Here is a 23,486-nt window from a genome sequence, read left to right on the forward strand (position 1 = left end):
CTGCAAACTGCCTGTGGCTGCCTTCAGGCTAAGAAGGCACAGTAGAGTCTACAGCCTACAAAACCAAAACAAACGCCTCTCTGGGCCTTTACAGAAAAAGCTGACGGACCTCTGCCCTGGTGGGAGGGAGGAGGAGGGGGCAGCAGGCTGGCATAGTAACTCCGTCCCGGTCTCCGCGTGTCTACCCCTGTCCTCTCCTCTGCACTGTCCACAATGCATCAGGAATGAGTTTACTAACACACAAACCAGGTGACATCACTACCTGCTCAGAACCCATCCCAGACTGCCTGCTCAGCCAAAACCCCAAGTCCTTTACGGCACCAGCAAACCCGGGCGCCTGCCTCTTCTCTACCTCCGTGTTTATGCTTCAGCTTCACCTACTTTCTGCTCCATTTTGCCGTCAACCTCTGAACGTGCTGTTTCTTTGCCTTGAACTCTCATTCCTAATCCATCCTCCGCTCCACCTAACTAAATCTGATTCATCCTTCACATCCCAGCAGAAACACTACTCTTAGGGAGGTGGTCCTTGACAGCACCAGGGGGGTCAACGCCAATACTCACACTCAGGTCACAGGCCACCACACTACAGCAACCTGTTCAGGGCCTGCCTTCCCCAGCAGACCGTGGCACCCTGCCTGATGCTTCCTCCACAATATCTACCACTTAATCAGCACTCGGTAGACAGCTGATGTTGGGAGAGAAGGGGGTGCACCATCACAAATGCTCGCTTGAAAGGTCCAAGCCTGCTAGGGGCAAGAAACTAAAACTAAACAATGGCTCTAAAACAGAAGTGTGCATCGGAACCTGGTATTTGGCACGTACTTCTGATCTGAAACTTTCCCAAAAAAAAGTTTAAAGAGAAACCCATATCAACACGTTTACGATTAGGCTGGGTTTTGTTTAAGTAACCTATAACATTTTAACTATAGGTCTTAATCTGACAAGGCAATTTTCTTGCCTAAAATATTTCTTCACATGTTGAAATAAAGGTAAAAGTCCAAAATTATGACTTTGAACATGATTAAAAATCCTACCTGCACAGTGATTTGATTTTAGAGCCCACTATTTTGCCATTCTTGGTAAATTTCTGGATGAATGAATTTATAATTTATCATGTTAAATTAGATTCTTCTATCAGTTGGAAACATAACAAAAATAAACTATGTCGTTTTATTTGCTGCACAACATATTTCAGAGCCCCACAAGGGGGAGTGCCAGCACCTCCAAACTGCCCTTGAAGATGCAGGCTTCTCTCAAAGAGAAATTTAAATGTCCATGTCTCTTTCCCAAAAGAACAAAAGTATTGCACTCTTGACTTAAGAAGGGAAGCTATAACCAAAACATGAGCCGCTTGGGGCAACCACTAGCACACTGGGATAACAAATTCTCTCTGAAAGAGCCCCAGATGAGCACATTTGTTTTAACCGCTTACGCAGACGTGTGCCTGGGCAGGTTATAAAAGAAAAACAAAAGCCTACTTTTCTTTTGAAACCTCCCACATTATTTTAACAAATTAGTTCATAAATTTGACGGCTAAAAGAAACAATACCTCCTCAGCAGTTTTCACATAAGTGTATGGTATTATTCCTTTTTAGAAGGTGGGAAAAGATGCAGTCTGTAGGACTTAAATGACTTATCAAAGGTCCCCAAAGGTTAGCTAGTGGAAAAACAGGGGGGAAAGTAAAAGCAGTTCTTTTATTGAGTCATCGGTATTTTTTCCACGTAACTCTGAACAGGTCATGCTTATTTCTCAGGTACTTGCAAGCCTAAAAACTCTTCAACATGAAAACATGTCTTAGAAAACCATACCAAGAGAGAATGCAACTGTCGAGAAAATAGCCCTGTTAAGATGCCTTTTGTATGGCATGTATTTCCAAGGTTTTGTGGAGAAGTGGTCTAAACTTAGGGAATGAGATGAAAGAGAAAAAAATTACCTCCCTCTACTTGCTTAAAAAACTGGTCTTTGTGTACCAGGCCAGGAGCACAGGGTGATTCTGGGGGGCTGTGTGCAATCAAACAGGAAAGATAAACGATGGGCTGAAAGTTCTAAGTCATTGGAGACGATTTTCATTGACAAGAAAGAACAAACCATATCCTGACAAACGTATAGGAGAGTCTATAATGTATTAACTCAGAATGAACAAGAGACTTGAAATTACGACGTTTCCATTAATGATCAGACGTGAAAGCGTCTCATTTACAGAATACGATGCATGAAATACAAAAGAATTTCTCGGATAAACCCCAATTACTTAGATTTCCTTTCACGGTTTTTCTCACACGTGTTGACTCTCTTTAAACACGTTTACTTGTGTGGTTGCACGCCGTCTCAGTGACACCATGCAGGGTCCTCATTTGCAGCGCATGAACGCTTGGTTGCGGCATGTGGGACCTAGCTCCCTGATTGGGGATCAAACCTGGGGGCCCTGCACTGGGGGCCCGGAGCTTTAGCCACTGGATGACCAGGAGGTCCCCCTTTCACAATTCTGAATGCTAAACCGCAGAGGTCTTATCCAGGTAAATCTCTTCTGCCCACATGTGTCTTTGGAACACAGAGCCCACGTAAGTCACGTGACCGTTCCAGCCAGTGGCCCACTCACAGAGTGCTAGCACTTTCCTGGTCCCTTCTACACAGCACTCACACTCTTTAACCGAAGTCCTACGATAGCGTCTCCTGTGCAGCAGACAGGCTCAGCTGGCTCACCAACAGGTGCTGCAGGGTTAACTTACCCCGGTACTAACCAGCCCTCACCACTACCACTAACCTGGTTTTCACATATGTAACCACTGAAACAGAATTTACTTACGTTGCCAGGCCCACTCACTAAAATATCTGTAAAACCCTAAGAACTGGCTGAAATGAGTTTATTTATTTAAGGGAAAAGGGTTCAGCACACATATCAGATTTTTCCTTATCCAGATCGTTTTAGGAAAGGTGGTGCGGCCAAGTGACTCTGCAGTCAACACAGATTCAAGATGAAACCCCAGACATGAAACCTTGGGGATATTCTCCATGAGCCTTTTCCAGGACTCAGCTTTCTCTTGCATAAAGCAGAGGTAATGGGCTCATGGCCATGTCAGCAGCGTTAAATGAGACCCATGCCAATCATAGCACACCAAACAGACCCTCAGAAGGGAGCATTTGCTTGTTTATTCACAACTAATGCATTCAATTAATGAAATCCCACAAGTAACTTAAATGCTTCTAGAAAGTATTTTATTTTCTCCACGTCCAAGCTGTTAGACGGGGGGACTTTCCTGGTGGTCCAGGGGTTAAGAACCCGCCTTGCAACACAGGGGCACATGCTCGATTCCACAAGCCTCAGGGCATCTAAGCCGGTCAGCTGCAACCAAGACCCAGTGAAGCCAAATAAATGGGTTTTTTTAAGTTGTTAGAAAAGAAACTCCTCTCTCCCAAACCTTTGGTTTCCAAGAGAAGGGACTTTCTTTCCCCCTTAAACGCTTCAAATTCTTCTTGTCTTACCTCATAATTGGTTCAGAACGCAAGAAAAGAGACAGAAGTCATTCACTGCACTCCACCTCCCTCTCCCCCACCCCTGAAATGTGCCAGGAATCATGAAAGACTACACGCAGCGGGGAGCGCAAGCTAACACTGACTATGAAGACGTCCAGTTGGACCAAGCGGCAGCGGCCTGCCCAACGTTCTGGCCTCTCCAGCCGGCAGCAGGCTCGAGCTGCCACAGCCGGGCTGGCAGCTTCAGGGCCGCACTGGGCCTCCACCGCAGCGGGTCACGGTGGCTCAACCCGACGGCAAGCAGCTATTTTATACAATGGCTGATGCCAGGCCTTAAGCAAAGGCAAGGGAGCCCTGAAGGCCTGGCCCGTCCCTGAGCGGGGGGCCCCGGCCCTGCATGAGTTCAGGAGCAGCACCACACGGCTCTGACCCAAGGCGGCACGGCACAGAGGGGACCGTGAACAAAAGGGCGTCTCCGTGGGAGACAGTATGGTGGCTCCTCAAAAAGGTAAACGCGGAACCGCAGCATGCTCCAGCGGATCCGCTCCTGGGTTCACGCCCGGAAGTGACGGGAGGGGCTCCAACAGGTATTTCTACACCTAGACTCACAGCAGCATTATCCACAGTAGCCAGATGGAGACAGCCCAAAACCCACAGACAGCTGAAGAATAAACACGAGATAAACACCGAAGGGAGTATTCTTCAGTCAACAGGGGAGGGAATTCTGACACCTGCTACCACATGGCTAATTCTTGAAGACAATGTGCTAAATGAGAGAGGCCAGCCACCAAAGGACAAACGTTTAAAACAACTCTTATGTATATTTCATTACAATTTGAAATCCTTTTTTTTTTTTTTTTGGCTGCACCACACGACATTAAGGATCACAGCTGCCTGACCAGGGATCGAACCTGCACCCCGTGCAATGGAGTGCAGAGTTCAACCACTGACCTCCAGGGAAATCCCCGAAAGGACAAATGCGGTACGAATCCACGTATGCGGGGACACAGGACGGTCAAATTGGGGGCAGAAAGTAGAATAATGTTTACAAGGGACTAAGGAGGAATCGCTGCTTAATGGGGGCAGGGTTTCAGTGTGGGTGGACAAAGAAGTTGTGGGGGTGGACGGTAGTGATAGCCACACAGCAATGTGAGTGTAATTCATGCCACTGAACTGTACACCTAAAAATGGCTAAAATGGTAAACGAATCGGGGGTTACACATAGTTTACCACAGGAAAAAGGGGGGGCGAGAAAAACAAAACAAAAAGGTATCCCAGAGTCAGGACCCTCTTCAAGATAGAGAGAGCATCCAGAACACGAAGGCAGCTGTGCTGAATCCAACGCCAGGCAGGCAGTATGGACAGGCTGCTCCAAATGCTGTTCCTTTTTATGCATTATCTTGGCCGGGAGTCAGAACTGTGAAAGGGTTTGTTGACTTTCATGTGGTTGGTCCACAGACTCAAGAATTCCTCTCTAACTCACTGGCCCCACAGCTAACAACCATCTAAATGCCAACTGCCACTTCCGATTTTCAAGATCCAAAGAGGTAGACATATCCAGGGGTAGCAGCTCTTATACCTAAAGAGGCAATAAGGGTATTCTTATTAAAGAGACACGCTGTCATCTCGGGTTGAGTCAGAGAAGCAACTAACAAAAGTACTGCGCGCATGGAGAAGGCAACCGCTGAAGGCTGTCCTCTGGAACGATCAGGCTCACACCAGAAATCAGAGAGGTTACAGAAACATTCTCATTTTCCTATCAGGACAAGAGGAACTAAAACAAAACAACAAAAAAAGGAAGGCAGACTGATGAAGCAGGAGGGAGAGAGGGCTGCCCTCTGGAGAAAGGCTGACACCTCTGGCAACAACACACAAAGGTATAACAGAAAAGGAGATCATGCTGCTTGGGTCAACGGGCAGCCAGGGACAGCCTGGAGTCGAACTCAAGCGACGCAGCTGCATCTTTGTGCTTGCCTGAGCTTTAAGGAAACCACCAAAACTCCCCTACTAAAGGAAGACAAGCAAGATCTCAGAGGACTGGAATTGCTCCTTCAAAAGGCAGCAGGATTCAGCTCTAGGAGCTATGGGGAAACTCACTTCTAAAGCCAGGCAGAGAACCTGCAGTGAGACAAATGAGGACCTATGTGCATCTCTAAAGACGGAGACAGCTCTGCCAAGGACTGCACAAACTGGAAGGCCGCGAGGCAGGGAGCCGGGAGGACGAGGCCTGTGCCCCGAGGGAACACGTTCCCAAAGTCTATGGGATCAGGGCCCAGTCTGAGAGAAGGCACAGCACTGAGGAGACCCATTCAAGGGGAACCAGGGAGAACAGGCAGACTGACCCCAGCCCTGTATTCGACGCTGGCCTGATGGGAGGGCGTCACCAACATACGAGCACCCAGTCAGTGTGGGGAACAGAAGCAAACTCAGCAGGCCCAGACCCCAGCAACTGTACCTCTCTTGCTTTGGGAGAACTCTCAAGAAAATATCTAGAGGACCCTCTCGAGGAAACACTACTTCTAGACCAAAAAAGAAGGAAAAGGTTAAAAGTGGGCAGTGGGGGTGCACCAATTACAGCACCCAGCAGGAGCTTACAAGTGGTAGGGACAACGGCTGCAAAAGCAGCTGGTTAAACAGAAACTCATCCGAGCCTCCCTGACGGAAGAGGGGACAGGAATGAACCAGCACAGCCTGAGGGCAAAGAATGGCAGACGCACAAGCCGGAGGAGGGGGCACGGGACTGGGCCCCCAACCCCCAGCATGCCAACCACAGTTCCCCATCAGGAGTCTGCTGCAAACAAGCTCCACCCAAAACCAGAAGGATGAGAAGGAACCACCTTCCCAAAGAGCAGATTCCAGGACCCTCTGCGAGAGGCGGGGAAGCCACATCCCACATCAGGCACAGGTCTCAAAGTACCCCCACCCGCCACTCCATCCCGAAGTAGAAATAGAGCGGGGCTCCGCTCTGCAGAGGAACGCCTGCCCCACGGGCTCCCTGCAGAAGGGAGGGGACAGACGCGCGGCCACCGCAAGCCTCTCGGAGTCGCTTCCCAAGAGAGGAGGTGGCAGGCGCAGGCGTCTCCTCCTCCGATTCCCCTCTGGACAGGCAACCTCCAACTGTGGAGCTTAGGTCCAGCGGTGAGGACTCCACCTTTTAATGCAGGGGGTGCGGGTTCAATCCCTGGTCAGAGTTTTTGCCTCATGGCCAAAAAAACAAAACATAAAAAAGACAGAAGCAATACTGTAACATATTCAATGAAAACTTTATTAAAAAAAAAAGGGCACAGGTCTTAGGCTCAGAACAACTGGCACAAACTGAAGCTGAACGCAGAGGGTGCTCTCTCTCGGCCCTGCAGCCCTCCCTCTGGCAAGTGACGAAATACTGGGAACAGTTCTGCTCAGAATTCATGCCCTGAGGGCTGGGGGGCATGTTTTCCAAATTTGGTGCATGTTAAGGTTGACAATGTAATACTCCTACGTGTCAGAATTCTAGATCAAGAGAGACTTGGTGTTGAACTGCTGTGACTCCTGAAGCCCCCGGGGAGGCACACACATCCTCGCAGGGAGGGGTGGCGGCCGGGGGGCGGGGGGGGGGGGGAGGAGGTGTGCCAGGCTGGGGCTGCTGGAGCTCCCCAGCTGCACACAGGCACGGAGCCCCTCTCTAACACAAAAGACAAAATAAGGAATCAGGGAGGACTTCAAATTCTCTGCATGTTAACTCACAGGCCAACAAAATCTGATATGGGACTAGAGCCTCCAACTTTCATGTTGTGCCAGGGACTGAATCTCTGAATTTTAAATTTCTCCCTGAGAGTTTTCATAGTAGGAGAGAGCTGATACACAAAAACTTTTTAAAGTGATAAATGCATTTCGGCTGTGTGCCAGATACTAGGTTCTAAGCTTTTTACATGTATTAATTTATTCAACAGCTACAGCACTCCTAGGAGGTAGCACTACTATCTGTATTATAAACGGAGACATAAAAAGGTTAGGTAATCTGGCCAAGATTACTCAGAACCAAGACTTTAATCCAAGTGGGTTTTAGAATTCACTTCATTTACTATACTATACAGGTCTAGGATGGTGCATCCGTACAAGGCTGGAGTTGTGTTTTTAATTGGAATATCTTAATTCTGTTATTTGAGCCTCTTTCAAAGCTCTGGGGAGCTATATTGGATACTCAAAAAGAATCTGGGATGGGAACCATGAGGACATGCCCCTTAGGCTCAGGGCACAGAGCGGCTTTGGAGCAGATTACTGACGAATTACTATGGTGCAGCTGAGAGCTTCCCAGGGCAAACCCCACTGTGTGCCCCAGTAGTCCGCAAGGAACAAAAAAGAGGGCTGGTAAACCGACGGGAGAAGGAACAGCCTCGGAAAGGAAGGTGTATGGCCACCAGCAGTCAGCTCACCTCGCAATCGGGGGTTGGGGGTAGAGGGGAGGCTTAACCACAGATAAGTCCAACATGTCAAAGGTACAAAACCGAGGAGCCAATGGAATAAGGAAATTAAACAGGGATACTCCTGCCCCTCTGCCCCAGCCTGCCTTCCCCTCAAGGCAGAGGCAGTCACCTATGACTGGGCCAGACAATGAGCCTGTACTGCAGGCAGGGTGACAGGGTGGGGACTATCGGAGGAGCTGGTTTCTTTTCTCCTTCTCTCTACATCCTGGGGAAGGGTGCTTGTCCTGGATTCAAACATCCCTTCCCCAAGAGGAAAAGCAGATGGCCAACAGGCAATGAACAGATCACTGCTAATCATCAGGGGAAAGAAAGCAAATCAAAACCACAGGAGGTATCACCTCACGCCTGTCAGAACGGTTTTCCTCAAAAGACCACAAATCACAAGTGCTGATGAGGATGCAGAGAAGAGGGAACCCCTGTGCACTCTAGGTGGGAATGTAAATTGGTGCAGCCACTCTGAAAAGCCAGGGCTTCCCTGGTGGTTCAGACAGTAAGAAAAATCCACCCGCAGTGCTCGATCCCTGGGCTGGCAAGATCCCCTGCAGGAGCGCACAGGAAACCACTCCGGTGTTCTAGCCTGGAGAATCTCCACGGACACAAAAGCCTTGTAGGCTACAGTCCGTGGGGTTGCAAAGAGTCAGACACAACCAAGTGACCATCACAGACAACGTGGAAAACAGTCTGGAGGTTTCTCAAAGAACTGAAAAGAGAATTACCATGCGATCCAGCAATTCCTCCCCCGGGTATATATCTAAAATATACAAAAACGCTAATTTAAAAAGATACAAGCGTCCCAACGTTCCTAGCAGCATTATTTACACCTGTCAAGATATGGAAGCAACGACAGATAAATGGCTAACGGTGGAATACACACGTACAATGGAATACTACTCAGCCACGAAAAGCATGGAATTTTGCCATCTGGAACAACATGGATGGGCTTAGAGATTATTATGTAAGTGAAGTCAGACAAATATGGTATGGCCTCACGCACATGTAGAATCTAAAAACTACAGCTAACCAGTGAGTCAGACAGAAAAATAAACAGACTCACAGACATAAAGAACAAACCAGTGGTTACCACTGGGGAGAGGGAAGGAGAGTCAGAGGGGGAAGATTGAGAGATACAAACCATTCTGTCCCATAAACTAAGCTGCAAGGATACCCTGTACAACACAGAGAATACAGGCACTATTTCACAACTAGAAATGAAGTATAACCTGTGAATCACTATATTTAGTGCACACTTGTAACTTACATAACACTACACATCAACCTTTCCTCAACTTGTAAAGAAGTCCCTTCCAATGGGCCACACCAAGGTCTGCCCTTGGGGACAGGGAGTTAGCACCTCTGACTCTCTCATGTCAGCTGACACAGGGAATGCGGCTTATCAGTAATATAAAGAAGGCATTTCAGTGTTCCAGCTTCTGATTCTTATCCACCAGTCAGAACTCAAGGGGAGAAGTGCTATTTATCGGACATGTTCAAATCTTCTAACAAAAGCTTCTAGAATATTCGAACACAGTTAATGTTGGCAGGACAACAAAAAAAGATCCATGAACCTCCCTGGTGACGCAGTGCTAAAGAGTCTGGGTGCCAACGCAGGGACACAGGCTCAATCCCTGGTCCAGGAGGACCCTACGTGCCTCAGGGTAGCTAAGCCTGCGCACCACAGCTACTGAGCCAGGACTCTGGAGTACACGCTCCGCAGCAAGAGGGGCCAGCACCACGAGCAGCCCACTGGCCGCAACGGGAGAGCAGCCTGCGTGCAGCAACGAAGACCCGAAGGAAATTAGCTAACTAATTAAAAAAAAGACTCCTTTCATAACTTTGTCAATAGCTGAAACTGTACTTTCTTGCTTTTTAAGGTGATTTATTCAGTCCCTAGGGAGGCCTGGCACACTGCAGTTCACGACTGAACAAAAACAATTCAACCCTCAAGCATTTATTTACTACAAGTTATGTGATGAGGCTCTGTGCCAGGTGATAAAATACTGATTAGAACATGACTGCTGCTCCTAAGGTGCTTATAATCTTAGTGAAGGAAAACACACACAACCAAAAAACCTTCCAGCATATTATTCTTGCTATGATTGGGGTCTCTCAGATTCTTCAGTAAGGAGCTAGTCAATTTTCCCAGGAGGCAAAAAAGGGACCAAGCAAATGCTGAGTTAACAGAGGGACCAGGAAACTGTTCTAGAACGCTGTTGTGCTCTGCCGAGAGAACAGAGACTTGAGAGCTGCAGGGCTGATGGGTGGGGCTGGGGGGAGAAGGCCCCTGGCTAGGGGGGTCGAGGTTATACCACACCCACAGCTCTGGGTATTTTCCTGGGCTCCACCAGGGCCCCTCCTGGCTGCTACTCGACAACCGTCTATCTCTTCCCAAGTTCCCATCCCACCGAATCATTTTCACTGGAGGCTCCAATGAAAAAAAAATTTTTTTTTTTTTAACAAAGCAGTTTCTTTGCTTTAAAAGCTGTATTCTGAGGTCGGTAGGTAATGCAATATATTTTCCTAACATACAGTAATAACTCTCCAGAGTTGGACGGCCTAATGTTCTTATGTTTTTTTTAAAAAAAAGATAATTTTTATCAGGCAAATTAGTGTCAAATTAAAAACATGATTCTACCCAGACTGTTAGGAATTCGTAACTATCACACCCAGAAGAGCTGTGCATTTCATTTAACTAATTATGTAAGATCTCAGGGAAACACGGCAGCTACCGAGGCCTTTAACCTTCCCCTGCTTTTATTTTCCAGCTCCAGATCCTCGTTCAGACCTTTGCAACTGGTGAGTGAGAAACCCGCCCCTTTCCACTTCTCCGTCAAACTGTGGCTGGAGCTGTTCCTGTCTCCTCCCAGCAGAGTTTACAGCTTCCCTTGCCCACGGCCACCCTCACTTGACAGGGATCAGCACCTCGGCGGCGGTGGCGAGGCACAGGACAACACTTGGGGTGACCCCCCCACAGCCTGGCCCTGCAGCCCAGCCCACACCTGTCCCCGCGGCAGGGGCAGGGGGGAGGGTGCAGGGGGAAGGCAGCAGACCCGGCGGCGCGCCCAAGCCAGCCTGCGCCAGGCTTAACCGGGCAGGAACACCAGGGCTGAGGTACATTAGATACCACCCAGAAGATCCAGAAATAATCTCCCCTTTACACAATCTAGTAACAGGATGCCGTGCCGGGGGAGAGCTCAGCAAGGAGGTGAGGAAACGTGCCTCTTGGTCCCTGTGCTGAGGCCCTCGTGCCCAGCTCCAACTTTTCACTTCTCTGGTTTCCTGCGCTCTCTTAAAATTACGTGGTAACTTCTTATCATCACAATCTCCCTTTGAGAGAATTCAATACTATGATACCATCTTAGGACACACATATAAAGAAAAAGAACTTTTACTTGGTGGGAACTGTGTGTCATCGGTTTTCCTTTACCTTTAAAGCCTCTCTGTTTCCCATACTGCCTTATAATTCCATCTTTAACAATAAATATTATTTTACAGTGATTCCAGTAGTAATAATTTAACTCTCTGAGACAACGTCATTGTTTTAGGGACCTTATATGCCAGATTCTAAGAGAATGCTAATTTTAAATTCTTTTTTTGCCCAAATAAATCACTCAAATGTTTCTCAAATCTCAATGGCTTGGATCCAAAACAACACTAAAGAAAAATGTTAAAAAAAAAAAAAATAGAACTTCTTGGGACATTCCTGGTGGTCCAGTGGTTAAGACTCTGTTTCTACCTCAGGAGGCACAAGTGTGATCCGTGGTCCGGGAACCAAGATCCCGCATGCCACATGGCACAGCCAAAACCCAAATGAATAAAAACAGAACTTCCTGCTTTTTCATGAGCCTAACACAACTCTATTTACATATTATATCCCACTATCTACTTTATAGTTATAATCACAGAATGCAGTCTAGCTTATATTCTACCATTTGCTTGCAGACATTTCTACGTAGCATTATAACTAATTTGGAACAATGACTTAATACTGTACTATGCTGACACACTTATCAAACCCTTCTCCCATGTTTGAGCCTTTAAGCTGTTTCTACTGTTTTTGCCATTATACAAATGCTGCAAAAAATTTTTTATCTGCATTTATCTTTCCTGGAACATCAATTACGAAGTCAACAATATGAAATCATTACCTGGGGAAAAATTTAAAGCAAACTGAGCCAGGACTGCCGATCCTAGCTGTATCCTCAACCTCCACCAAGTAACCTAAACTCTAAGACCATTCTACAATTTCTAAAATAAGAATTTTAATACCATCTGCCCTGGTAGTAAATCTGTAGAAGGCCATCTGGTTGATGTGGTGAAAAGGTGAACTCACACAAATCTTGGATATTCTGCCGAGGTGATGTGCTATTTGGGGCTCTCAACTCGGATGCCCACTGACTCATCTACCTATTAAAAACTCTGGGGGCTGCCCTCAATGTACTAACCGCTGAGCTGATGCTGAGATTATAAAAACGAAGAAGAGACGGGCCTGGGCCCGGAGAGCCTCGTTGTGGAGCAGGGGAAGGAGGCAGCCCAGGAACCTCAATGTTGCAGCGAGGCTTAAACCACATGCTGAGGGACCAGAGCAGACATTAGCCCGGGGATCTCACAAGGAAGAGATAGCTGAACTGGGTCTCAAAGGATGGAAATAGAAGCAGAACTGGAAGAAAGCTTGTGAATGGGGAGACTGCCTGGAGAAAGGGATGACAAGGGCTCCAGGCATGAGCGGTTTGTGAGATCAAAGCTGAGAAGAGCGAGGGTATCTCTGAGGATGGAGAAGATGCTGGACCTGGGGGATGCTTGTGCTAGGTCCTGCAAACAACAGGGACCCAGCGATGCAGTGACCAGGGAGAACAGCTCTGTTTAAGGAGACGTCAGCAGCCGTGGCAGGTGCTGGAGGCAGGAAAGCCTGACCGCAGGATGATCCAGGTGCCAAACGCAGACAAGACTGCAACGAAGCGGAGCAACCTGGGAATCTCACTTAAGCCCAGTCACAGAGACATCTTGTCCACTAGGAATGCTCACTCGATAAAGGTCAAAAAAACACAAGAGGAGGACCAAAGGAAAAGGCAACCCAACTCCCCGTGTCGGCCGCCTTTCTTCCCCCAGAGCAGACACGCATGTGCGGCAGAGCAGCTGCAGCGTATGCCCTCCTGCCCCCTGAACTCAGCCACTGCTAGGGAACTCCCGGCCAGCACCAATTTAGACAGAAGACCAATCACACAAACACTCCTGGCTTCAGCATTAGAGAGTGAGCCATCTAATCCAATTTGACTGAGCAGGAAAAATGCAAAAGTCAGATACGAACGGACACACACAAAAAGGGGCAGAATGAGCTCAATACTACAAGAAAAAATTAGATAACCTAACAATTTTTCATGGGTACCCTAGTTTATTCCACAGGATGAACACTATTTTTTTTTTTATTCCAGAAAATAAACTGAGATCTTAAACTCAGGATTCATATTAAGAGGGCAGAATCAATTATAATCTACATGACATTATACACAGTCACACTATTCCCCCCCATTCATAGAAATAAGATCATCAGTTCAGTCACTCAGCTGTGTCCAACTGTTTGCCACTCCACGGACCGCAGCACGCCAGGCCTCCCCATCCATCACCAACTCCTGGAGCTTGATCAAACTCACGTCCCTCACGTCAGTGATGCCATCCAACCATCTCATCCTCTGTCGTCCCCTTCTCCTCCTGCCCTGAATCTTTCCCAGCATCAGGGTCTTTTCCAATGAGTCAGTTCTTCGCATCAGGTGGCCAAAGTATCAGAGTTTCAGCTTCAGCATCAGTCCTTCCAGTGAATATTCAGGACTGATCTCCTTTAGGATGGACTGGTTGGACCTCCTGGCAGTCCAAGGGACTCAAAAGAGTCTTCTCCAACACCACAGTTCAAACGCATCAATTCTTTGGCACTCAGCTTCCTTTATGGTCCAACTCTCACATCCATACATGACTACTGGAAAAACTAAAGCTTTGACTAGACGAACCTTTGTTGGCAAAGTAATGTCTCTGCTTCTTAATATGCTGTCTAGGTTGGTCTAGCTTTTCTTCCAAAGAGCAAGTGTCTTTTAATTTCATGGCTGCAGTCACCATCTGCAGTGATTTTGGAATCCAAGAACATAAAGTCAATCAGTGTTTCCACTGTTTCCCCATCTATTTGCCATGAAGTAATGGGACAAGACCACCTTACCTGCCTCCTGAGAAATCTGTACGCACCTCAAGAGGTAACAGTTAGAACTAGGCACAGAACTACAAACTAGCTCCAAAGTGGGACAGAAGTACGTCAATGCTGTATACTGTCACCCTGCTTATTTAACTTATATAAAGAGTACATCATGCAAAATGCTGGGCTGAATGAAGCACAAGCTGGGATCAAGATCGCTGAGAAAAATATCAATAACCTTAGATATGCAGATGACACCACCCTTATGGCAGAAAGCAAAGACGAACTAAAGAGCCTCTTGATGAAAAAGGAGAGTGGAAAAGCTGGCTTAAAGCTCAACATTCAAATAAGATCACATGGACATATTTTATTTGACCATTTTCCCTAAATGTACGCTCTTTTAAAAAAGGAGGACGGAGTATCAAACAAAACCCTTTTCAGGGTACTTAATTATACTTTGTGAGCTGAGGCTGGGCTCTGTCCTGGGGTTTTACAAATGCTCATTTAACAGTCCAGCAGGATACAGTGGGCTCAGTGGAAAGCTCACAGGCTGGAAGCAGACTGAGGGAGATCAGCTTCTGCTTTCATGGATGTAGTTAGTTTTGCCTCCAGTTTGTATTCGTAAATTAAATCCTTTTTTTTCTTTTTTTTAATTTCCCTGGTTGTACAGTGTATAAGAATCGGCCTGGGGACATGAGTTTGTCACGAGTTTGATCCCTGATCCGGGAAGATTCCACATGCCTTGGGGCGACTAAGCCTGCTCACCACAACTGCTGGGCCGGGGTGCTGAGACTCCTGAAGCCCATGCACCTAGTGCCCAGGCTCCCCAACCAGAGAGGCCACCAAAACGAGACGCCCATGTGCCAAACAGAGAGCATCCCTTCCTCACTGCGACCAGAGAAAGCCCGAGTGTGGCAGCAAAGACCCGGCACAAACGGAAAGCAATCTGTTAATTTTAAAAATCAAATGAATCCAGGATTTTTAAAATAGCATGATGTAAACTTGATTTTGTAATAGCTGACTGTATCTTTTAGAAGCTTGGAAGATAAGACCAAGTACCGCCACTCCCTGCAAGTGAGGCAGCGTGTGGTAAGCCACGAGGAAAAGTGAGCCGACATGTTCTGACTACATGAAACTTCTAGCTGCTACCTTAGGAAGCAAGTTTAAGTGTGAGCAGAGACCCTGTCTAAAAGACCCAGGACATACATTTCTGCCTAAACCTTGCTCTTTAGCTTCTTTCCACCAGGTACACTCTCCTACTCCATGCTAAAGAAGGTGCAGTTGAGAGCAATCACTCTCACACGTCCCAGCCCTCTGAGAGAAATGACTTCCCCAGCTCAGCACCCACCCCAGATGATGGGTGCTGGACCACAGGAAGGAAGGAGACAAGAACAGGGGACAGAAAGAACATCAAAATAAAGACACTCCTTCCTGAGAAAGGACAGCTGGCAACCTTACATCCATTTAAAACAATACAAAGACATTTTATGTCTGTGGTTCAAATGCAAACATATTGTAATCAGGACTTTTTCTGAGGAATGCCATAATTACTTATGTCTAAATTTTGTAGGCTTTTTTGTTTCCAGGTGTAGTAAGCCTTGAAAAAAGACTTTAAAATTTCTTTTTCTAAAGAAACTAAAGACCTATATATAGAAAACGATAAAACACTGATGAAAGAAATCAAAGAGGACACTAATAGATGGAGAAATATACCATGTTCATGGATCGGAAGAATCAATATAGTGAAAATGAGTATACTACCCAAAGCAATTTACAAATTCAATGCAATCCCTGTCAAGCTACCAGCCACATTTTTCACAGAACTAGAACAAATAATTTCAAGATTTGTATGGAAATACAAAAAACCTCGAATAGCCAAAGCAATCTTGAGAAAGAAGAACGGAACTGGAGGAATCAACTTGCCTGACTTCAGGCTCTACTACAAAGCCACAGTCATTAAGACAGTATGGTACTGGCACAAAGACAGACACATAGATCAATGGAACAAAATAGAAAGCCCAGAGATAAATCCACACACATATGGACACCTTATCTTTGACAAAGGAGGCAAGAATATACAATGGAGTAAAGACAATCTCTTTAACAAGTGGTGCTGGGAAAACTGGTCAACCACTTGTAAAAGAATGAAACTAGATCACTTTCTAACACCGTACACAAAAATAAACTCAAAATGGATTAAAGATCTAAATGTAAGATCAGAAACTATAAAACTCCTAGAGGAGAACATAGGCAAAACACTCTCAGACATAAATCACAGCAGGATCCTCTATGATCCACCTCCCAGAATTCTGGAAATAAAAGCAAAAATAAACAAATGGGATCTAATTAAAATTAAAAGCTTCTGCACAACAAAGGAAAATATAAGCAAGGTGAAAAGACAGCCTTCTGAATGGGAGAAAATAATAGCAAATGAAGCAACTGACAAACAACTAATCTCAAAAATATACAAGCAACTTCTGCAGCTCAATTCCAGAAAAATAAACGACCCAATCAAAAAATGGGCCAAAGAACTAAATAGACATTTCTCCAAAGAAGACATACGGATGGCTAACAAACACATGAAAAGATGCTCAACATCACTCATCATTAGAGAAATGCAAATCAAAACCACAATGAGGTACCACTTCACACCAGTCAGAATGGCTGCGATCCAAAAATCTGCAAGCAATAAATGCTGGAGAGGGTGTGGAGAAAAGGGAACCCTCCTACACTGTTGGTGGGAATGCAAACTAGTACAGCCACTATGGAGAACAGTGTGGAGATTCCTTAAAAAATTGCAAATAGAACTACCTTATGACCCAGCAATCCCACTGCTGGGCATACACACCGAGGAAACCAGAATTGAAAGAGACACATGCACCCCAATGTTCATCGCAGCACTGTTTATAATAGCCAGGACATGGAAACAACCTAGATGTCCATCAGCAGATGAATGGATAAGAAAGCTGTGGTACATATACACAATGGAGTATTACTCAGCCATTAAAAAGAATTCATTTGAATCAGTTCTGATGAGATGGATGAAACTGGAGCCAATTATACAGAGTGAAGTAAGCCAGAAAGAAAAACACCAATACAGTATACTAACACATATATATGGAATTTAGGAAGATGGCAATGATGACCCTATATGCAAGACAGGAAAAAAGACACAGATGTGTATAACGGACTTTTGGACTCAGAGGGAGAGGGAGAGGGTGGGATGATTTGGGAGAATGGGAATTCTAACATGTAGACTATCATGTAAGAATTGAATCGCCAGTCCATGTCTGACGTAGGGTGCAGCATGCTTGGGGCTGGTGCATGGGGATGACCCAGAGAGATGTTATGGGGAGGGAGGTGGGAGGGGGGGTCATGTTTGGGAACGCATGTAAGAATTAAAGATTTTAAAATTTAAAAATAAAATAAAATAAAATTTCTTTTTCTGAATCACCATAAAAATGAAAGAAATTTAGTAACTGATTTTTAAGAGAATTTTTTTTATATTTAGGTCTCTGAATACTGGGCTCTAACAAAACATCAGCCAAAAAAACTGAGCTTTCTGTGCAAACTATTGAAGTGCATTCTGCATTGTCATATCACAGGAGCAGGGCCGCTGTGCTGTGCTCACTGCTCTAACACTTCCGGGAACATTCGAGAATGATACCTAGCAACTGTCTGCTGACTGATGGAGCAGCCTCAGAAAGTGACTCGACTAGACTCACAGATCCCAGCACAGACGAAAAGCAAGGAGAGGCTCTACGGCTGAGAATGGAGTCGAAGCCGACAGATTCAAGGAAGAGCTGAGACAACCCAGTGGGGGAAGAGCTGTCTGCTCACCAGAGGTACCAGACCACCGGAAATGCACGTGAGAAGAATGAACTCGGAACCCAAGCTCACGTTCCACACTGAAATGAAGTCAAAACGGGCCTGGACGCAGGCCTCACTGGAAGAGACGACCTTTAAACTCTCAGAAGAAAACACAGGAGTAAATCTTCAAAACCTTGAGCCTCACTAGATATGACACCAAAAGCATAAAGGACCAAATAAAAAATAAGTAGACTGGGGTTCATAAAAATTAAAAATACAAAGACAACCTACAGAGTGGGAGAAAATCGTTACAAACTGTGTCCCCGATCAAGTCCAATATCTAAGAACACTTACATCTCAACGATAAAGACAAAAAACCCAGTTTGAAAATAGGCAAAGGATTTGAATACCCATTTCTCCAAAGAAGACAGACACATTACCAAAAAGCACATGAAAAGATGCTCAACATCATTAGTCATTAGGGAAATGCAAATAAAAACCACATGAGATACCACTTCACGCCCACTAGGATGGCTGTAAAAAAACAAAACAAAGAACAGTAAAAAAACAAGCCTTGGCAAAGCCGCAGAGAAACTGGAATCCTCATATATTGTGGTGGCATTATAAAACAATGGAACCACGCTGAAGACAGTCTGAGGATTCCCCAAACCGTTAGACACAGAATTATCACGTGAGCCAGCAAGGGTTTACCTCTACATATAAACCAAGAGAGCAGAAGACATACATCCACACAAACCTGTCTGTGAATGTTCACGGAAACATTATTCATAATAGCCAAAATAATGAAAATGAATTAAATGTCCACCAATTGATAATGTTTAAAGAAACTGTGGAATATGTCTATACTATATTATTATATAGTATTTGGCAATAAAAAGGAAGGAGAGATTGATGACATGAATGAAACTTGAAAAGATTTTGCTAAATGAAAGCCAATCACAAAAGACCGAACAATTCATTTACACGAAATGGCCAATGCAGACAAATCTATAGAGTCAGAAAGCACAGTAGTGGTTGCCAAGGGACTAAGGCAGTGAAAACGTTCTAAAATTGGGTTCTGAGATCGGGGTGATGGTTGCACAATTCCGTGAGGGCACTTTTAAGTGGCTGAATCGTGTGGGATGTGAATTATACCTTAGTAAGAGCTACTAAATATTCAAAAAAAAAAAAAGGGGGGGAAAAGAAACAGAGAAAAGTTTCATACCAGCTGGAGCAGAAACATAAACCCAGAAAAGCTACTGCTGGGCTGGGCCACAGGGCAGGGAGCAACAGGCACTGCTCCTGATTTTGAGGCGGGGAACCTGCAGCGCCTTCCTGGGCCCCTCTGACAGCAGGCTCAGGGTGGGCCGGGGAGCGGCAGAAAGGCGAGGCAGGGGGCCCCGTCTTCATGGGCTTCAATTCCACAGAGGGAAGGAGAGGCTGGGTATGGGGTCATCTCATGGGAAATGAGTCCTCACGGGAAAGAACACAGCTGTACTGAAGTCTGACCAAGGTCCGAACAGAATGGGAGAGGCAGCAAGGTCCCTGGAGCGTCCAGGTGAGAAAGGAGGGGTGATACGCAGGCGCACCGAGGGGACGCCGGGGAGAGGTGTCTGGGGACGGCAGGACCAGTGGCGGGAGAGGCCGTGAGAGCAGAGGCGGGGGGAGGCCCACGCGGGCGGGGAGGACAGCATGAGGCTTCCCAGACACAGCCCGTGCCGCTTGGGAAGGGGACTGGAAAGGCCCAAGCAGGCACTGGGGACCAGGGAAGGGGCTGCCGCGACGCCTAGATGAGGAAGGCCCAGATGTGGGGAAGGGCAGAGGGCGTCAAAGCAAGGATGGGCTCTGCCAGGCAGAGCAGATGACAGGCAAGCTCTCACCGAACCAAGGCCTCTCTCCGAGGCCCCTAATAACCGTGTATCCTTAAATCAACTCCGTTAACTGAGGAAATCTGAACACCCGCCTTGCTTTTAATGCTTTTATCACCACTAACACGGCACCAGGCATTCAGAGCTCTCACTCGCAGTCAGCAGAGAAACCTGGCCCATCTCAGCTCACCCATCTCCTGCCACCAAAGGACAGCCCCAAGATAAGGCTGAAAGGGCTCACAGGAAAAGCCCTCGCTGTCAGCACATGCAAACTGAACTTTCTCTAGGCCTCCCAAGCCGTTACAGAATGCAGGTCAGATCGGCGCAGTCTCTGGCCTAAAACCTTTCAGGACAGTCCACTGGTTTGGGGACTTGAAGCAAATCCAAATTTGCAAATTAAATCTCCCTTACAATTCTGAGGAAGGGCTATTTCATTTTATAAAAAATGAACATAGTAGTAATATTTTAAATCCCTAAGAATAACATATTTGGTGGCAAAGTGCCCAGACATTACATTACAGGTAAATTAATTTTTTTTGTCTCCCCACTGGAATGAGAACTCCATTGAGACAGAAGTGCCAGACCAATACCTGGCTGAGGGCAGAGGCTCGGTGAGGCAGATGGTGAAGGAAAGCCTGGATACAGCGACCTACAGAAGTCCCAGCAGTGGGCTTTATTTACTCACTAGAAGAAAGAGTAGTAAGTAGTAGCAGTAAGAAAGTAGCAGTAAGTAGTATATTAGTAGTAACATATTCATAATATGTTGAGTCAAGAGCTTTTCGAATGTCAACAGTTATCCACACAAAGAAGTATAAATAATCAAAGGGAAAAATGGACAACCCTATAAGCTATCCATGAAATTTACATTAAAAGAATTTTAAGGTACCATTACATATACCTCCTAAGACACGGAAAACCTTTCTTTCTGGTGAGCCACACCCAGGCAGGACTGGAGGCAGGTGGGGAGGGAAGATATTTCCAGGAATGTCATTAGTGGCGACCAGGGAGGGTCTGGCTTCCTGAAAAGCACTCTGGCAATATTAACAAGCTGTACAGAATAGCACACGGTCTTTAACTACAGAATCCATTTTATAAAATACACCCCAACGAAACAGGTAGTCCAAAAGAAAAACAAAGAAAGCTGTTAAATATGTACACTCTCTAATGACAAGAATGAAAACTGGACACCCTGCAGGTGACCAACAGGACTAAGCAAGCTATGAAATATCAACACCAGGAACTACACAGCCATTACAAAGAAGGATACGGACTCCTCTGACACTTTACACACCTATGTTATTTCCGTATGTACCAGGATTTTTCCCAAAAGCAGGACGTGTTAAAAATCCCAATTCTGGCTATGTAAAAAGGGCTGTTTGTCCTCTTCATCAGACACCAAAATGTAGAGGCTACAAAGGTGGGTGTTTTACCAGCATTCAAAATAAAGGTACTACTAAAATCACCTGTGTTTGAGAAAGCTGAACACTCTGGACCTGTGGAAGCAGAAAGTAAGCATTCGGAAGCTGCTCTGCAGACCCTTTAGCAGAGATTCTGCGAGTACCAATTCCAGATACCTGCAGAAAAAGAAAAAAAAAAACAAACTGAGTTTCGAAACACATTTGAGACAACACTGAAATACTTTTCCAAAGGAAATTTGTGTTCATCAACTTGGCCTTCAAGACTATTTATCCAATTACTATACTTATCTTTGTCTACTTAAAAAAGTTGCTGTATTTAAGCTGAGTGTTTCTCACTGTAGCAAATCTTTACAGAAATAGGCAGCTTTTCTGATATGGGACAAAAGTTTAATGGAATTCAGTTAGACTTAGCCTCAAAAATGCTAGATCTTGGCACTTAAATGAAAGATGTCACAGATACCACTTAAGATAAAGATTTCTGACTGTTTTTGTGAACAAAAAGACTCCTGTCCCTTGCCACACCCCCGACCCAACCTGGGCTTTGCTAGAACAGGGAGCCCCTGAGGACTGACCTCCAAGCCCACAACCCTCGCCCAACAAGCAGAAACAGTCCTGAGCCCAGGAGAGGAGGGAGCAAAACTCCCAGAGGCGCTCCCAGCTCCCAGCCCTGGACTGCTTGAGGTGGAGGGCGTGAGCTTTGAAACCCCACTATATTTTACACTAGAAACTGTACAGCGCATTTCTGTTACGTTCCAATACCTTTCAAGATCCAAGGTGCGCTCCAGCCCGGCACTCTGCAGGATGGATGGCGGCCCACGAGCAGTGGGAGGAGGCAGGCTGCTGAGCTGAACACCAACTAAGCAGCCTTACGTGTGAATGACACAAACCAGCTGGCAACATTTCCAAAAGGCTTTTCCTTTAATTTCCAAACACCTTCATTACATCAACAGCCAAATTATATGACCAAAAGAAAAATCGACTTACATGATAAGAGAGGACTCCGTGTGAGGAGGTATTAATAAATAAAGAACTTTCAATGCTTCCTTCTTCAGTGGGTAAGAAAATAATTCTGAAGGAAGTTTTCCCCATTGCTGGAATTACCTGAAAGAAAGGCACTTCATTAGCCACTTGAAATGGCCCTTCTTTGACAAATTATCTTACACAGATTTTTTTTCTACAATTCCAGATATTGCCATATTCTTGCACCCTTGATTTATACATATCATGGATCCCTGAGAACTTCCAAACAGACCATCACCAAAAATCTAACAGAAAATATCAAAAACACCGTGGACTTAGGGCAAGACCGCTCTCAGCCCAGCTGGAGTCACGTGTCCCACATCTTTTCTCTTCCCTGCTCTTCCTCATCCTCGTGTTCAAGAGCCAGTATCTACAAGGTTCTACCTTTACTTAAGTAAACAGAACCACCAGTGTTCAAACATGCTGCTGTTTAATAAAAGCCAGGGACAGCATTCATCTGGGCAAACTGCAATGAACAAGATACCAGGCTCCCCCTTATACCACTTCCTGAGTCCCAGTATTGTTTTTAAGAAGTGAGTATCACATAGGCATAGTAAGGAAAATAAATAAGCTCTACTAGTAACCTGGATTTTCACTAAAAATTAAAGGTAAATTGAATTACTAAAATTAAACCTATTGGAAGACTAGGTTTGGAGCTCTGCGTTGATGCAAATGAGCTTCACAAGGAACCACTCACCCTCTCTCAGTCCTATACTAAGAAAACAGTCTACTAGGCTGGCCAGCTAGAAAGATCACTATAAACTTGACTAGTTACTACATGCTTCAGCATTTGTAGTCATCATGAGACAAGCAATATTAAGTTTCTTTAACTACGAAAAAGTCATATTGAATATACATGCATTTCTTTCCACATGAGGATCAACAGCCACAAAATTATGAATCTGAACAACTGAAAAAATAAATGCTAAAGAAAACACACAGAAGGAAAGAGCTTGGGTAGCAGAAAAAGGAGAGACAGGCAGCAGAAAGTAAAAAAACTGCAGGCCAAAGAAAGCAAAAAAAGCTGGCAGCCTGCCACAGCGTAGCTTCCAAGAGCTGGTCCACACTCACCCTGCAGTGAACAGGAGGCACGTGGAAATGTCTCGCAGCTGTAAACACGGAATTCACTACAACCTCACTCTCCCTGCTTGGGTTATAAGCATAGAGAATCTTTGCTGCAGGCTGTCCCAGGAACCTAGGAGGGGAAAGAGAAGAAAATGCAAGGGACTGTATGGTTATAAACAAAATATCTATCCA

General features: G+C 45.7%; 1 protein-coding gene across 14 annotated transcripts in view; it reads right to left on the bottom strand.

The window, feature by feature from the left end:
• TMEM131L (transmembrane 131 like) overlaps positions 1–23,486 on the bottom strand; it is a 173,390-nt gene that overhangs the window by 57,114 nt on the left and 92,790 nt on the right. For all 14 annotated transcript variants that reach the window (XM_042234251.1, XM_027956227.2, XM_027956226.2 and 11 more), the window contains 3 exons: positions 23,301–23,424; positions 22,194–22,310; positions 21,255–21,365 (listed from right to left, as the gene is read on the bottom strand). In XM_042234251.1, the coding sequence (XP_042090185.1) occupies positions 21,255–21,365; positions 22,194–22,310; positions 23,301–23,424 (352 nt within the window). The remainder of the gene's footprint in view (positions 1–21,254; positions 21,366–22,193; positions 22,311–23,300; positions 23,425–23,486) is intronic.

This window comes from Ovis aries, chromosome 17 (assembly GCF_016772045.2).
Source record: "Ovis aries strain OAR_USU_Benz2616 breed Rambouillet chromosome 17, ARS-UI_Ramb_v3.0, whole genome shotgun sequence".
Lineage (NCBI taxonomy): Eukaryota > Metazoa > Chordata > Mammalia > Artiodactyla > Bovidae > Ovis > Ovis aries.